The 17,689-nt window shown below is 40.5% G+C and overlaps 1 protein-coding gene across 2 annotated transcripts; it reads left to right on the top strand.

Annotated features, from left to right (window-relative positions):
- The first annotated feature begins 9,293 nt into the window (after positions 1 to 9,293).
- TRMT10C (tRNA methyltransferase 10C, mitochondrial RNase P subunit) lies at positions 9,294 to 14,866 on the top strand. 2 transcript variants are annotated; one of them, XM_032350406.1, is made up of 3 exons: positions 9,294 to 9,449; positions 10,246 to 10,272; positions 13,439 to 14,866. In XM_032350406.1, the coding sequence occupies exon 3, from the start codon at positions 13,448 to 13,450 to the stop codon at positions 14,717 to 14,719; it is 1,272 nt and encodes a 423-aa protein (XP_032206297.1). In that variant the 5' UTR covers positions 9,294 to 9,449; positions 10,246 to 10,272; positions 13,439 to 13,447; the 3' UTR covers positions 14,720 to 14,866. The 2 variants fall into 2 exon arrangements, with proteins under 2 accessions (XP_032206297.1, XP_032206286.1); XM_032350395.1 differs by lacking the exon at positions 10,246 to 10,272.
- Positions 14,867 to 17,689: the final 2,823 nt, after the last annotated feature.

Raw genomic sequence — 17,689 nt, 5'->3', positions numbered from 1 at the left:
GGGAGAGAGATCAGGCTCAACTTCTGATTCAACAAGGATAATTGAGGGGGGTAAACCTTATAGCCAAAGTGTAGGGTGAGGGTCAGTGAGTGGAAAATTAGCTAAGAGGAAACATCAGGCATAAGAGAGATTCTTAATAGACTGACTCAACATAATTCTTACTGAAGGCAAGCCAGGATGATAACATCCTAGAGGATGATGAATTTTACCAGATCCTGAGGATGATCAGATGCCAAAGATGGGAGATTTTCACTAACTGACAGCAGAATGCTTGCTAAGCCTGGATTAAGTGATAACGACAACAAAAAAACTGGACTAGTGGACCAAGGATGGAGTCCAACACTGGAGCCTAGTTGAGAAGAGGGCTTATGGGAGCCTGGCTCAGATCTGGTCAAGGAGAGAAGTTTTGTCTGTAGTTGGAAACTTAAGTTAGAGAAATAAACAGAGGCAGCTTGCTCAAGGCTGCAAGGTCCTTTGGTTATGATTTTCAACTTTATTCTCATAACAATAGAAAACATTGGATGGTTTTAGACAGAAGTATATTCTCAGCTTAACATAAAGAATATCCTGATTGCACTTCAGGGAATAGATTAGAGGAAGGACAAGCTTGGAGGCTGGGAGACCAAATTAAATTTTGGTAGTAGTCTGAGAAATACTTGATACTAATACTTAACTTCTAATACTATATAGTTAACACTAATACTTAAATAATAGTATTTAATTACATAATACTTGGGCTATATGCTAATACTTTTGTTTCTGTGAATAAAATTTTGTGGTTGGAGGTCAAAAATAAGAAGAAGGAAATAATAAGGATTATTCCCAGATTTTTGACTTAAGCAACTAGATGTATAGAAATGCCATTTGATGAAATAGTGACTATTAGTGAAAATTTATTTTGGCTGTTCCATAAGTTCTGAAAAGAGAAAAAGGAGGAGTTTACAAATTTAGCTCTGCCCATAGATGAGTAAGAGAGAACACATAGCAGACATTGCATTTGAAAAATTAACTCTGCCACAGGGTGTCTGAATGGTTCAGCCACTTAAGTTTCTGACTTTTAATTTTTGGCTAAGACCATGATCTTGGGGTCTTGGAATTGAGCCCTGCATTGGGCTCTGCACAGTAGGTGTGAAGCCCTCTTGAGATTCTCTCTCTCTCCCCCTCACCCCCTCCCTCCTACCCTACTCCCACTTGTGTGTGTATGCATGTGTGAGCGCACACTCAAAAAAAAAAAGAAAAATTAACTCTGCTGTATATAATAGGACGTACATGTTTTTCTGATAGAGTTATTTCTAGTGTCTTCTAGTGTTTCTATTCACATTGTTTTTTAACCTAGCATATATTCTAATTCCTGTTATATACTGAATATTTGTGTACCTCTTAAATTTATATGTTGAATTCCTAATCCTCAGTATAACAGGAGGTGGGGTCTTTGGAAGGTGATTCAGTCATGAGAGTGGATCCTCATGAATGGGATTAGTGCTCTTATGAAGGATATGCCAGAGAATTGCCTTCTACCATGTGAGAACACAGCAAGAAGACAGCCTTCTGTGAATCGGGAAGCAGCCTTTACCAGACACTGAATCTGCCAGTGCCTTTCTCTTAGACTACCCAGCCTCCAGAAATGTGAGAAATAAACCTTTGTTTAAGCCTTCCAGTCTGTGATACTCTGTTATAGCATCCCAGACAAAGACAAATCTTTATAATCAAAGACTTATTTCATATTTCTCTTCTTTCTCTACCATGTCTTAAATGGCATAATAGAAAAAAATCCCACTGAAATATAAAATCAGGATATGCAGGTTTTAAACGAACCTCAACCTTGGACAAATCAATTATTCTTTCCCAGCCTTTACTTTACAATTTATGAATGAAGTAAGCTTTGAAGTCCCTTTCAACATAGTCTATCTAGAGTGCATTTAAAACAGTTAATGTAAAAAGCACCTAAAAAAAGTTTTTTAGAAGTTGCCATAAAAGCTCTTCTGTCTTGCACTTAACTAACTTGAAGCTGATATTTCTCATAACTCCCAATTTGCTATTTAATCTGGTAGTTGGGTATATTATTATCCATAGCTCCATAACAGATTACCCCCAAAAGTTGGTGGCTTAAAATAACAATAATTTATTATTTCAGTTTCTGTTGTCCAGAAATTCGGGAAGAGTTTTGTGGGGTAATTTTAGCTTGGGATCTCTCAGGAGAGTACAGTCAAGCTTGAACAGCTATTTGGCAGAAGCCCTTGATTCTTCACCATGTAGACCTCTTCCATAGACTGCTTCTGCTGAAGAAAAAAATATTCTGCAATTTGTTAGAATTGTAAGGAAGACTTAATTTGAAACTGTTGTCATTAGGGATATTGCAATAGGGAAGAGGGATTGGACTCACTCTGAATATAGCAAAGGTAGGGTGTCAGTGATGGAAAACTACTAAGAGGAGACACTAGGGTAGGAAGATTATTGCTAAAGGCAAGCCAGGGCTTTAGACATCAAGAGTGGGGAATAAGGAACTTAATTAGCTGTCAAGAGTTGTCTAGAACACTGAAAAGAAATTTTTTTAAAAATTTTTAAAAGAGTTGATTTAGCAGGATTCTTGCTAAGACTAGCTCTGCAGCCTCACAGAAGACCAAGGTTAAGGACTAGCCCAGAAGAGGGCTCAGAGGAGCCTAACTAAAGTTTAGTGAAGAAGAGAGACTTTGTCACTTGTATGTCTTCAGGACATGGCAACTCTTCCAGGGGGAATCATCCAGGTGAAGGAGCAAGCAGGAAATGCACTGCATTTTTATGACCTGCTCTCTGAGTTGCATATTGGTCCACTTTTTTTTTTTATTAGTTAGAAATGAGTCACTAATCCAAGGGAAGGGGGATTAGGCTCCACCTCTTAAAGACAGTGCCAAAGAATTTCAGGACTTATTTTAGACCACTACATGATAAATGATGCCAACTAAAATTAATGGTGTAACAACTCAACTCAGTTGTTGGTTATTGTTTTTTAATTTTTTTTAATTTCTTTTTAGTGTTCCAGAATTCATTGTTTATGCATCACACCCAGTGCTCGATGCAATACGTGCCCTCCATAACACCCACCACCAGGCTCACGCATCCCCACAACCCATTCCCTTCCAAAATTCTCAGTTTGTTTCTCAGAGTCCACAGTCTTTTGTTGTTCTTCTCCCCCTCCGATTTCCCCCAACTCACTTCTCTCCATCTCCCCATTTCCTCCGTGTTATTCCGTATGCTCCACAAATAAGCAAAACTATATGATGATTGACTCTCTCTGTTTGACTTATTTCACTCAGCATAATCTCTTCCAGTCCCGTCCATATTGATACAAAAGATGGGTATTCATCCTTTCTGATGGAGGCATAATATTCCATTGTATATATGGGCCATATCTTCTTTATCCATTCTTCCTTTGAAGGGCATCTTGGTTCTTTCCACAGTTTGGCGACTGTGGCCATTGCTGCTATGAACATTGGGGTACAGATGTCCCTTCTTTTCACTACATCTGTATCTTTGGGGTAAATACCCAGTAGTGCAATTTCAGCGTCATAAGGTAGCTCTATTTTTAATTTCTTAAGGAATCTCCACACTGTTTTCCAAAGTGGCTGTACCAACTTGCATTCCCACCAACAGTGTAAGAGGGTTCCCCTTTCTCCACATCCTGTCCACACTTGTTGTTTCTTGTCTTGTTAATTCTGGCCATTCTAATTGGTGTAAGGTGGTATCTCAATGAGGTTTTGATTTGAATCTCCCTGATGGCTACTGATGATGAACATTTTTTTCATGTGTCTGTTAGCCATTTTCACGTCTTTTTTGAAGAAATGTCTGTTCCTATCTTCTGCCCATTTTTTGACCTGATTATCTGTTTTGTGTGGGTTGAGTTTGAGGAGTTCTTTATAGATCTTGGATATCAGTCCTTTGTCTGTACTGTCATTTGTGAATATCTTCTCCCATTCCAATAAAACAAATTTTGTTGACTGTTTCCTTTGTTGTGCAGAAGCTTTTGATCTTGATGGAGTTCCAAAGGTTCATTTTTGCTTTTGTTTCCTTTGCCTTTGGAGACATACCTTGAAAGAAGTTGTTGTGGCTTATGTCACAATAACCTCTTATGTCAAAGAGGTTATTGCCTGTGTTCTCCTCTAGGATTTTGATAGATTCCTGCCTCACACTGGGGTCTTTTATCCATTTTGAGTTTATATTTGTGTATGGTGTAAGAGAATGGTTCAGTTTCATTCTTCTACACAGAGGTGTCCAATTTTTCCAGCACCATTTAATGAAGAGACTGGCTTTTTTCCACTGGATATTTTTTCCAGCTTTGTTGAAGATTATTTGACCACAAAGTTGTGGGTACACACCTGGGCTCTCTACTCTGTTCCACTGGTCTATGTGTCTGTTTTTGTGCCAGTACCATGCTGTCTTGGTGATCACAGCTTTGTAGTAAAGCTTGAGATCAGGCAACGTGATGCCCCCAGTTTTGTTTTGCTTTTTCAACATTTTCTTAACAAGTTGGGGTCTCTTCTGGTTTCGTACAAATTTTAGGGTTGTTTGCTCCAGCTCTTTGAAAAATGCTGTGGAATTTTGATCGGATCGGCATTGAAAGTATAGATTGCTCTAGGTAGCATACCAGTTGTTGGTTATAAGATTATCTCTGCTCTAAGAGCATGTTTATCTCATCATTCAATTTTTTTCTTGTTTTATTTATTTGTTTTTACAAAAGCATGTGCATTCAAAAGCCCTTGGTGAGGGGGGGGAGAATCTTAAACAGGTTCCACACCCAGTGCTGACCCCAATGCGGGGTTTGATAACACGACCCTGAGATCAGGACCTGAGCTGAAATCAAGAGTTGTTCACTTAACCAACTAAGCCACCCGGGTGCCCCTTTCTCTTGCTTTAAGAAACAGCTTTGTGGGGACGCCTGGGTGGCTCAGTTGGTTAAGCAGCTGCCTTCGGCTTGGGTCATGATCCCAGCGTCCTGGAATCAAGTCCCACATCGGGCTCCTTGCTCAGCAGAGAACCTGCTTCTCCCTCTGCCTCTGCCTGCCATGCTGGCTGCCTGTGCTCGCTCTCTCCCCCTCTGTCTCTCTGATAAATAAATTAAATATTAAAAAAAAAAAGAAACAGCTTTGTGTATTTAGAAACTGCTTTCTCTTTTTCTGCAAAACATCAGCATTTTGCCACAAACAAATGCTTGTTTTAATAATAAAGTTTAAGCTTTCTCCTCTCAGGGGTTGACCTAATCTGTTCCTGTGCTCTGACTTTGGATGTTGATCTCTTTTTGCAACTTGAAGCAAAAACAAAACAAAACAAAACAAAACCAAAAACAAAAAAACAAAAAACCAAACCAAGGTTCTTGGCTATAAACTGCAGACCAGAGATGTGTCCTGAAAGAGAAAAGACTGGTATGAGAGGTCTTCAGGAAAACCTTAAGATCTTGTGATATCACCATATGATTTATTTTCCTTGTGGAAAATAGAGGTAATGGGCTATTATCATTTTCCATAAGCAAAGTGCTTCAAGATTTGGGTGTCACTTTCCGATACCAAACTAAGCACATCTTAACAAAAAGGAGAACAAAAGGATGCCTGGGTGGTTCAGTCAGTTAAGCATCTGACTTCAGCTCAGGCCAAGATTGCAGGGTCCTGGGATGGAGCCCCAAAATGGGCTCCTTGCTCAGTGGGGAGACTGCATCTCCCTCCACCTGCCACTCCCTGTCTTGTGCTTGAGCACTCACTCTCTCACTGACAAATAAATAAACAAAATCTTGAAGAAAATGTTAATGCTTTATCTACCTTGTATGGGTTGTTGTAAATTTTTTAAAAAATAATCCAAACTAGGGGCACCTGGGTGGCTCATTCGTTAAGCATCTGCCTTCAGCTCAGGTCATGATCCTGGGGTCCTAGGATCAACCCCCGCATCAGGCTCCCTGCTGGGTGAGAAGCCTGCTTCTCTCTCTCCCACTCTTCCTGCTTCTGTTCCCTCTCTCGTTGTGTATCTCTCTGTCAAATAAATAAATAAAATCTTTTTTAAAAAATCCAATTAGGGGGCGCCTGGTTGGCTCAGTGGGTTAAGCCTCTGCCTTTGGCTCAGGTCATGATCTCAGGGTCCTGGGATCGAGCGCCCCGCAACGGGCTCTCTGCTCAGCAGGGAGCCTGCTCCCCCCAACCCCGCTGCCTCTCTGCCTACTTGTGATCTCTGTCTGTCAAATAAATAAGTAAAGTCTTTAAAAAAAAAAAAAGGAGAACATATTGTTTGCTAAGGGAAGACTCCTTATTAAAAAGAAAACAAATTTCTTACTTGCTTGTCAATGTTTCTTCGAACAAAGTAGTGCTCTAATGTTAGAGTACATTAGGATAACCTGGAGATCTTGTTAAGGCAAAGGATTGATGGGCCTCACTGTCAAAGTTTCTCATTCAGTAAAATTGGTAGGTAGGGCATGAAAATTTTGCCTAACTAGTTTCCAAGTGATGCTGATGCTGATCCTGCTGCTCCAGGAACCATACTTTGCAACTGGTGTTAGAAAAACTAGGTAGGGGTGCCTGTGTGGCTCATTCAGTTAATCATCTGCCTTTGGCTCAGGTCATGATCCCAGATTTCTGGAATCGAGCCTCACATCCTGCTTCCTGCTTAGTCTGCTTCTGCCTCTACCTCTCCGCTCAGCTCGTGTTCTCTCTCTGGTGCTCTCTCTCTCTCTCTCTCAAATTAAAAAAAAAAAAAATCTTTGAAAAATAAAAAGACTAGGTAATAAATTGCCAGAGAGATAATAGTTAAATTTATTTCATGTGAGGTGAAAGTTATGATGAATTATCATCTAGCCTAGTTTTCTCCCCTAAGGAAAGCAACAAAAGGGGTTTGTTCATTGAGTTGATTGAGTCGGTGTTTATGATCCATGTGAACTGACACACGTGTTTTTCCCTCCTGTAGTAAAGGTTGCTTCTCACTCTTCAAGACAAGTCCTTCCAGTTGTCTTCCAATAACATAAAAACAAATACAAAATAAGTAAGAGATTTAGGGGAGCCTGGGTGGCTTAGTGGGTTAAAGCCTCTGCCTTCGGCTTGGGTCATGATCCCAGGGTCCTGGGATTGAGCCCTGCATCAGGCTTTCTGCTCAGAGGGGAGCCTGATTCCTCCCCCCCCCTCTCTCTCTCTCTGCCTGCTTCTCTGTCTACTTGTGATCTCAGTCTGTTAATAAAATAAAATAAAAATCTTTAAAAAAATAAGAGATTTAAATGTTTCCGGAAATGAAAACTCAAAAGTAAGTTGCCATATCTACAAACTGACTTCTATCCCCACCTGCCTCTTTTTTTTTCCTGTTATAAAGGAAGTAGAATTTTCTCCTCCTATCCAAGACCAATTCCCTCCAATTGTCCTCTGAATACCATCTCTTTCAGTCTTCTCAGGAAGTTCACTCTTCTCACTATCTTTTATTTATATAGAGCTTACCATTAGGCAAATAAATAACGGGACAATTACCTTGCTAAAAATCCTATTGGTTGGTCAAGTCTCTCTCAACGTAACAATAATAATAACTAACAAAAATTTCCTGGATGCCACACCTAGGAACTGAACCTATTGTATATTGCCCCTGACAAATTTCATTAAAACATTTACACTTGCTAACTCCATTTTCTCATAATCCACTCATTCCTTAACCACTCTCATCTGGCTTCAGTTTCCAAACCTCACAATATGGTCCCAATGCAATGGACGCTTCTCAGTCTGTGCTACATGATGTATAGACAGCATTTGACCTAGTTGGTCCAACTGAAACCTCTTGGGTCACTCTTCTTGGAAACACTCTTCCCTCAGCTTCTGTCATGTTTTGATTATTTTACCGCTGTAACTCTAGCTGCTCATTTTCAGTCTCCTTTGCTGACTCTTCCTCTTTACCCAGACACTGGGTAATCTTTTCCACCTACATGGTTTCACAGACACTGGTTTCAGAGTCTCTTTCGTAGCTCTCAAATCTTTAGGTTTGGTTCATTCCCTTTCTCCTTAACTCTAGACCCATGCAGCCAACTGCCATATATTGTAAAGGAGACATCATCTGACTTTGAAGGGAGCTCAGTCATCATGTCTAAAATTGCTCTCACTGGGGCGCCTGGGTGGCTCAGTGGGTTAAAGCCTCTGCCTTTGGCTCAGGTCATGACCCCGGGGTCCTGGGCATCGGGCTCTCTGCTCGGCGGGGAGTCTGCTTCCCTTCCTCTCTCTTTGCCGGCCTCTCTGCCTACTTGTGATCTCTGTCTGTTAAATAAATAAATAAAATCTTTAAAAAAAAATAAAATTGCTCTCACCAGCTCTTCCCTCATCCTGTCTACTCTTTTCCCCCATTCCCCACACTACTAATCACTGTCTGTCCCAATACTCAAAGTAGAATATTGACTTCTTCTACCCCAAATACCAGTCACTAAATTCTATCATTTTTACTTCTTACACATCTTCCAAATCTGTTACTCTGTCAGTAGTGTCCCCTGACATACAAAGTTTTTAATTTTGTACAAAATGTCTGTTTTCTTCTGTTGCTTGTGCTTTTGGGGTCACATACAAGAAATCATTCCAAATCCAATGTCATGTAATTCTCCCCTAGGTTTCCTTCTAAGAGTTTTATAGTTTTGACTTTTATGTTGAAGATTTTGATCCATTTTGAGTTAATTTTTATATGGTTTTAGGTTAAGGGTCCAACTTTGTTCGGCACCATTCCTTGAAAAAGACTGTCCTTTCCCCCAGTGAATGATGTTGGCCCTAATGATTTAATAGTGACAAATAAATTACAACACTTGAAAATGTACTACCTAAACAAAGCACCTGCAGACTGGATTTTGCCCCAAAGGCCACTAATTGCAGTGTGTGACTTAATTTCATTTTCACATTAAATTTAACAAGTGAGCTAAGGGGAGTGAGAGATACTTCGTGTCCGGAACATGTCCTAAACATTGTGTCAGGTGCTGTTGATAAACTGCTCACAAAGTTTCATACGTTTAAGTCTTGCATCAAGCAGTTTTTTAAAGTTGAGTGAGACTTTTGAAAACATCATTTTATTTTAGCACTGCGTGAGTAAATGCTGATAAATACGTGTACCAAGTAGAGAGTAAGTTAAGAGAAGAGGAACAGAAACTTTTAAAATGGTGATGTAACCCAGTTAAACCAGGTACAAGAACACAACAGTCGAGATGGTCCCTAGCGAGCACCGGCCCCAGAGCAGCAGCCAGCATTCTCCACAACAGCACCGCTTTTCCGGCTGGAAAGCTTTCCCCTAGTGGCCTGACGTCATAGGCAAGCGCCGGAGAGAGTGGGCGGGATTTCCGGCCACGGCTGACGTGCAAGGTACGGAAACTAAACCGACGTGCGTTGATGCGGGAGGTGCGGTTTCTGGCATAGCGCTTCACCGCGGGCTGCTGCGTCGTGTGTGCGTCCCCGCGGTTGACACCAGTGGGAGCCACTGTCTCCGCACTCCTGGTATGGGCATGTTTCTTGACATCTTAATTGTGTGTGTTGAGGTGGGAGGACGCGGAAACCTTTCTAAAATGGGCTTAGTGGAGCACGTGCGCTAAGAAGGCTCACAGATGAGGGGAAGCCCAGTGATTTTTAAACTATAAGTAGCACAGTCCCTGGAACAGAGCAGTGTTTACCAAAAATGATATCCTTGTTTGTTTTAAAAATTGAGTTTTCATTTTTATGATATCCTAAAAAAATCTTTACCGGTTACAAAGACAAAACTCCAAAGACGGGTTTCTGAAATCAGTATTTCTCATATTGGGGTGAGGACTCCCCGTTAAATATCATATCTCAGGGAGTCTAAATTGTTTTTTCTTTCTTTACTTTTTTTTTTTTAAAGGATTTTTTATTTATTTGACAGACAGATCACAAGTAGGCAGAGAGGTAGGCAGAGAGAGAGAGGAGGAAGCAGGCTCCCTGGTGAGCAGAGAGCCCGATGTGGGGCTGGATCCCAGGACCCTGGGATCATGACCTGAGCGGAAGGCAGAGGCTTTAACCCGCTGAGCCACCCAGGCACCCCTCTTTATTTAAAAAACAAAACAAAACAAAACTTTTAAGATTTTATTTATTTCAGAGAGATTGAGAGTGAGTGGGAGCATGAGACCGGGGAGGGTCAGAGGGAGAAGCAGACTCCCCGCTGAGCAGGGGTCCTGATGTGGGACTGGCTCCCGGGACCTGGGATCCTGACCTGCGCCCAAGACAGACACTTAACCCACTGAGACACCGAGGTGCACTAAACTGTTGTTTTCTTTCAAAGGTGTCTGAAGATGGGGCACCCGGCTGGGTAAGTCGGAAGAGCCTGCGTCTCTTGATCTTGTGGACTTGAGTTCGAGCCCACATTGGGTGTAGAAATTACTTAAAAAGCAAAACAGTAACAAACTTTGAGAGAATTTTTTAAAGTAAGCTCTATACCCACTATGGGGCTTGCACTCAGGACACCCTCTCCTTCAGATCAAGAATCATTGCGCTCTCCCAACTGAGCTAGCTAGCTGCCTCCCCCAAACTTTTTTCTTTTCTTTCTTTTTCTTTTCTTTTTTTTTTTTTTAAAGGTGTCTGAACATATTTTAAATGTGAAAAGCATTGGTCCAGGATATTTTTTTTTTAAAGATTTTATTTATTATTTATTGGACAGACAGAGATCACAAGTAGGCAGAGAGGCAAGCAGAGAGAGGAGGAAGCAGGCTCCCTGCTGAGCAGAGAGCCCGATGCGGGGCTCGATCCCAGGACCCTGGGATCATGACCTGAGCCGAAGGCAGAGGCTTTAACCCACTGAGCCACCCAGGCGCCCCTGGTCCAGGATATTTATTCGAAAAATACTTGAGTGATTTCCTGTGAGCCATAAACTGCTGAGCACTGGGTTCAGTGTTAATCTAAATAGTCTGTCCTGATAGAGTTTACCATTAGTCAGGCAAATAAGTAACCTGGCAGTTACAAAGAGTGTTACAAATACTGTGGTAGAGAGGTAGAGGGTGCTATAAGAACTAGTAGGAGGAATACTTGATCTAAGGATTGAGGTGAAGAATAGCTAAAGATATATCTGAAGAGGTAAGCAAAAGATGATTTTGTGGAAAACTTTAAAAGCCATGTGTGTAAGTTTGGAACTTGTGCCTGGCAGCAGTGGATTTAAAAGTTCACATTGAGGGGGCACCTGGGTGGCTCAGTCATTAAGCATCTGCCTTGGTTCAGGTCGTGATCCCAGAGTCTGGGATTGAGCCTGCCATCAGGCTCCCTGCTTGGTGGGAAGCCTGTTTCTCCCTCTCCCACTCCCCCTGCTTCTGTTCCTTCTCTCACTGTGTCTCTCTCTGTCAAATAAATAAATAAAATATTTTTTTTATAAAGTTCACATTGGAGACTCTGCGAGCCATAAACTGCTAAGTACTGTGTTTAGTGTTAATATAAATAGTCTGTTCTGATAGAGTTTACCATTAGTCAGGCAAATAAGTAACCTGGCCGTTACAAAGAGTGTTAGAAATACTGTGGTAGAGAGGTAGAGGGTGCTATAAGAACTAGTAGGAGGAATACTTGATACAAGTATCAAGTGCATTGATTAGATTTGCACCAGCTCCAAATGGCTTAGAGATGTGACAGAGCAAATCAGGAGGCTAGCGGATGCAATTAAGATAATGGGATTCAAAAGAAATTAATGGATTCAAGATTATTTAGAAAGTAAAGTGGTTGTAATTCAAATAGATTAGATGTGGTGGGTGTCAGAGAGGGTGGTAATAAAACGACCCCCAGTTTCTGGCTTCAGCAAATGGATGAATGGCAGTGTCCCTCCCTGAAACCATGTAGAAGGTAAAGCAGGTTGGGAAGGGAAGGGAGAGCAATTATGTTAATATGTTGCATTTGAAGTATTTCTTCTGATGCATGGTGGTAAAACCACAAAGATAGATCAGACCTCACATGGAGAATTTTAGACTGGGGGAAAAATGGGGGTGGAGGCTAACGACAGAATTCAGAGGCACATCTGCTTTTAAAGGAGGGGAAGACATGTGAGCATCAGGGAACAGCTTAGACAACCACTCTAAGAAGCATGCCGAGTTGTTAAATAAAGCAGAGGGAAGAAGGAATATTTCAAGTATTTCAGTTGCATTTTGTAAAAAGTTGATTTCCTTTTTTTTTTTTTTCCTTCAAATCCTGTACTAGTTTCACATTTTAAAGCATCTTCATTGTTTTGTGGATGTCCAGACCTTTAGGATAAAATTGTGGAGCTTATATATATTTGCCCTAATTTTGGACATTTTGTTTGATAGTAACATTATGTGCTGCAAAATAAACTCTGAACTGGAGAAAAGAGGTCTATTTTCTTGTTTTTAAAGATTTATTTATCTGGGAGACAGTGTGAGTGGGGGTGGGGAGTTGGGGGGGGGAACTGACTCCCTGCTGAGCAGGGAACCTCATATGGGGCTCAGTCCCAGGATCCATGAGATCATGTTCTCAGCTAAAGGGAGCAATTTAACCCACTAAGGCACCCAGGCACCCCTGTTTTTTGTTTTGTTTTTAAATCAGTAAATCTTTGTCCATTTCTGTTTTGAAAACATGAGAGCATTGATACAGCAGGTCCTATTGATACAGCAGGTCCGTACCCTATAACTTTTCTGCCCTTTGTCTTACTGTCTTCATGTGTTGCTTATGTTAAGGAGCTTGTGTTTGGGTCTCTATCTGGACTTAGAGTAGAATGGAGAAGAAATAGTATCATGATCTCAACCCTATAAGCAGAACATTACTTTGTTATCCAGTAATGTTGATATTCTGGGCCCCTAGATAAGAATCTAAAAAGGATCTTTCTTCAAGATATTCTTTTTCCTAAAGAAGTAATGAAATTTATGTAAAAAATAAGAACCCAGGGGCACCTTGGTGGCTCAGTGGGTTAAAGCCTCTGCCTTCGGCTCAGATCATGATCCCAGGGTGGAGCCCCACATCAGGCTCTGCTCAGCAGCTGCCTCTCTACTTACTTGTGATCTGTCAAATAAATAAATAAAATCTTTAAAAAAATAAAATAAGAACCCAAATAAGTTGTAAACTTTTTGCCTGATGTTTGATCACAGGCTTTATGCCACAGGAGTCTAGGAAAAATTAATGGTACAGGAAATAAAGTTGTCCTCACTTTGTGTTAAAAAAATCAATTGCTCCAGGCACCTGCGTGGCTCAGTGGGTTAAAGCCTCTGCCTTCAGCTCAGGTCATGATCTCAGAGTCCTGGGATCGAGCCCCTCATCGGGCTCTCTCATCGGGCTCTCTGCTCAGCAGGGAGTCTGCTTCCCCTCTCTCTTTCTCTGCCTGCCTCTCTGCCTACTTGTGATCTCTGCCTGTCAAATAAATAAGTAAAATCTTTTTTTAAAAAGTCATTTGCTTTTGGTGTCTCAAATTTATACTTGCATAATTAGTTGACAGGTTTAAAAAATTAAAAAATGTTTGTCTAACTTTTCATTACATTTTGCTTCTCTTATAGGGGTCTTACATGCCTATTTTCCTCAAAATGAGTGGTAGTATCACCTTAAGATCTTGTGCCAGGTATTTGGTGCCATTTATCATTCCTAGGAAGAGAAGCGTTTTATGTTCAGCCATTCTACAGAGATACATGTCTTCCAAAATACCAGGAGTGTCCTATCCTAAAACGGAGAGTACATCACCTCCTGAACAGCTGGGACTGGATGGGTGGAAAATTACAATGAAGTCTAGTGTGCAAGAAGAAGGTGTTTCACCAGTCTCAAGTAGCAAGGATGAAGATCCTCTAGCTGCCATCAGGGAGTTAATTGAGATGTGGCGATTGCTTGGCAAAGAAGTACCAGAACACATCAGTGAAGAAGAACTCAAAACTACTATGGAATGTGTTTCTAAATCATCAAAAAAAAAATACTTAAAATATTTATATATTAAGGAAAAAAAGAAAAAAGCTAATCAAATAAAAAAGGAAAGGAAAGCAGCAACAAGGGAAAAAGCAATAAGAGAGCAATTGCTAGAAACCACTAAGGAAGATAAACAGCAAAACTTTCTATTTCTACGACTTTGGGATAGGAATATGGACATTGCCATGGGCTGGAAAGGTGCTCAGGCCATGCAGTTTGGGCAACCTTTGGTTTTTGACATGGATTATGATAACTACATGAAACCAAAAGAACTCCAAAATACTGTTTCCCAACTTCTAGAAAGTGAAGGATGTAACAGAAGGGATGTTGATCCTTTCCATCTTTATTTCTGCAATCTTAAAATAGATGGTGCTTATCATAAAGAGTTAGTTAAACATTACAGAGAAAAATGGGACAAATTGCTTTTAACAGCAACAGAAAAGTCTCATGTAGATTTATTCCCAAAGGATAGTCTTATATATTTAACTGCAGATTCTCCTAATGTTATGACTACTTTCAAGCATGATAAAATTTATATAGTGGGATCTTTTGTTGATAAGGCTATGCAGACAGGCACGTCCCTTGCCAAGGCAAAACGGCTGAAGCTGGCAACGGAGCGCCTTCCATTAGATAGATATTTACAGTGGGATACTGGTACCAAAAATCTCACCTTAGATCAAATGATGCGTATTTTGTTATGTCTGAAAAACACTGGTAGTTGGGAAGAGGCTCTGAAGTTTGTTCCTAGAAGAAAATACAGTGGTTGTTTGGAAATTTCTCAGCATTCTCAAGAGCTTGTCAACGGATTGAAGAAGTCAAAGACCTTTAATTCATCTCCAAAAGGCTCTCTAAATATACACACACAGAAAAGGTGGCTTAAATGAGAAAATTTGATAACTTAAATAAATGATCACAATATATGTAAATCAAACTACGATACTGTATGCCTAAACTTATACTGTAATGAATGTCAATTATTTCTCAATAAAACTGGAAGAAAAAAAGGAGTGGAAAATGGAGTGAAAATACAATTCTACTGGTCTGTTTCTTCCTGAATGGAATTCACTTGTTCTTTTCTTTTAAAGGTTGTCCTTCCAAGCTAACTGAAGTGTTTTTCCCCAATTAATTAAATTTCTGCAAAACTTTGGAAATATATTTTACTATAAAAATAAACAATAATCTTAGTAAAAAGAATTGTCCAAGTTTGTTGAGCCCAGTAAAAGAATTGTACCATTGCTGCAGCTTTTTTGCGAGTATTTCTGAGTCTAAGACTCCATTTCCTTTTTTAGATTTTATTTATTTGAGAGAGAAAAAGAGACTGCATGAATAGGGGCTGGGCGTAGAGGAAGAAGGACAAGCAGACTCCTTGCTCAGCAGGGAGCCCGATGAGGGACTCCCATTCTGGGACCCCAGGAACGTGACCTGAGCCAAAGGCAGATGTTTCACCAATTGAGACCCAGGTACTCCTTTTTTTTTTTTTTTTTAAAGATATATTTACTTAGAGCAGGGGGTAAGGGAATGAGAATCCTCAAACTGACTCCCCGCTGAGGGCAGAGTCCGCTGATGCAGGCTCATTCTCAGGACCCCAAGATCATGACCTGAGCAGAAATTGAGAGTCAGCCACTTAACTGACCGAGCCACTCAGGCGCTCCATTTTCCTTCTTAATTGTTCTTTTAGCAATGTCAACAACTACCTTTTTATCAAAAATTGTTACAGAAGAGATTTTAAACTTCAGGTGGTGGTTCAAAGTGACATTTGGTGCAGTTCTGGGCATGTCATAGGCACTGAAGTTTGTTTAACTGAATCTTGGTTAAACAAAAGGTTAAGACATCCCTTGGGGAGATGGAATTCATTCCATGTCCCCTAAGGAAGAAAAAGGAGGTTTACTTGATGACTTACATATAGCACTTCCCTATTGCAGTATAGAGAGCTTTCCTTTCCTCCCTTCTCCCCCCAAGATTTTTATTTATTTGAGACAGAGAATAAGCTGGGGGGTGGGCAGGGAAGCAGAGGCACAGCTGACCCCTTGCTGAGCAGGAAGCTGAATCAAGGACTCTATCCCAGGACCCTGAGATCATGACCAGAGCTGAAGTCAGACGTTTAACTGACTGAGCCACCTCTGTGCCTCAGCTTTCCTCTTATAGGAAAAACTTCCTTTTCTCCAGCTGTTGATTTGAATGGAATCTGCCATATTTTTACAGACCTTGTCCTGGCCACAGCTGATTATCCTTAAGGAGATACCTCACTCAAACTTAGAGATGGGCATCTGACTTTAAGATAGGCCAGTCACAACTCATTCTAGGATTTTTGGATTTGAGAACTAAACCTGCATCACTGTGATGATGGACATCGACAGACAGGAAGCTCTGGAATTGATGGTGGCATTCCTTTTTTTTTTTTTTTTTTTTTTTAACCCCTTCTTTTTTTTTTATTTAGGCATTCCTTTTTATGAAGGAAGACAGGCTATATAGGAGGAAGTGAAGCTTACATGTAAAAGTAAGACCAACTTTGGCACTGTTTAAATGCCTGCTTCCGGTTATTCTTGAGGTCCAGCTATAGATTTGCCTTTAGCATTCATTGGTTGTTTAAACTTCAAGCAACACCCTGGTAATTCCTCTAATAAATTCCCCTTTTTTGCCCAAGCCAGTATTTGGGTTTCTGCCGCTTGCTACCTGATAAGTCCTACTATACTTGAGAACATGTGTACTTCTTTCCTACGAAAAGAAGTTTAGGAAATGTTCATTATAGACTACCTGCACTGTTAACTTTTTTGAAAACACAGGAAATAAAGATGGATAGCCAACTACTTCTACCTAGTTTCTGAACTGGAAATTAACATGAGAGATGCAATCCAATACATTTCTTAAAGCAGGATTTAATCTTTTACTGAATACTATTAAGTACCTACTCTACCAAGCAATATACAGTTTACATGAATTATTTAAACAACTATTATACTTTTATTATGATGTATTATACTAAACTATTATAGTACTTATAACTTAGTTGCCTAATAGTACCTTTTGTACAGATAAGGAAAATTTACTCAAAACTCAACCTTTAAGTGTAGTCTCAGAATTCAAAGGATTTGTCTGACTTTAAAGCCCTGGCTTTCGGGACGCCTGGGTGGCTCAGTTGGTTGGACGACTGCCTTCGGCTCAGGTCATGATCCCGGAGTCCCGGGATCGAGTCCCGCATCAGGCTCCCAGCTCCATGGGGAGTCTGCTTCGCTCTCTGACCTTCTCCTCGCTCATGCTCTCTCTCACTGTTTCTCTCTCAAATAAATAAATAAAATCTTTAAAAAAAAAAAAAAAAAAGCCCTGGCTTTCAATGTATAAATTATGCTCTCTATAATAAGGCAAGTATGGAGTGCAATGGAAAAACAATGGATGCCTAACCTAAACTCGGGTGCGATCAGGAAGGGCCTTGACAAAGTGATGTGTAAACTTAGAATTGGTAAGTATGATATGAATGAATTTCAACCTTTGACTGAACTAAGTGGCAAGGTGCTAATACTTGAGCCATTTGCAATACAATGAAGATAAAACAGCATAGTACTTAAGAACAGGGTTTAGGATTGCCTGGCAGGACTGGCACATAGAGTGAGGAAAACAAGGCTTCTAGGGCACCTTACTGATCTCCCAAGTCCTAGCCCTACTCCCTGGGTTCCAGCTCCACCATAGGCTCTGATGCCTAAATTGCTTAATCGCTTGAAATTTCAGTTTTCCTCCTCTGTGAAAAGGAGATTAGAAGTGGTTCTTGACTCATAGAAAACAATAGGGAGTCTGGCACATAAATGCTAAGTAAATATTAACTAGTTAGCTAATTTGGACTATGTTCAAAATGTGTGTGT

Source organism: Mustela erminea, chromosome 1 (assembly GCF_009829155.1).
Source record: "Mustela erminea isolate mMusErm1 chromosome 1, mMusErm1.Pri, whole genome shotgun sequence".
NCBI classification, from domain to species: domain Eukaryota; kingdom Metazoa; phylum Chordata; class Mammalia; order Carnivora; family Mustelidae; genus Mustela; species Mustela erminea.
The sequence above is the reverse complement of the archived record's forward strand: the minus strand, read 5'-3'. Positions and strand labels throughout refer to the sequence as shown.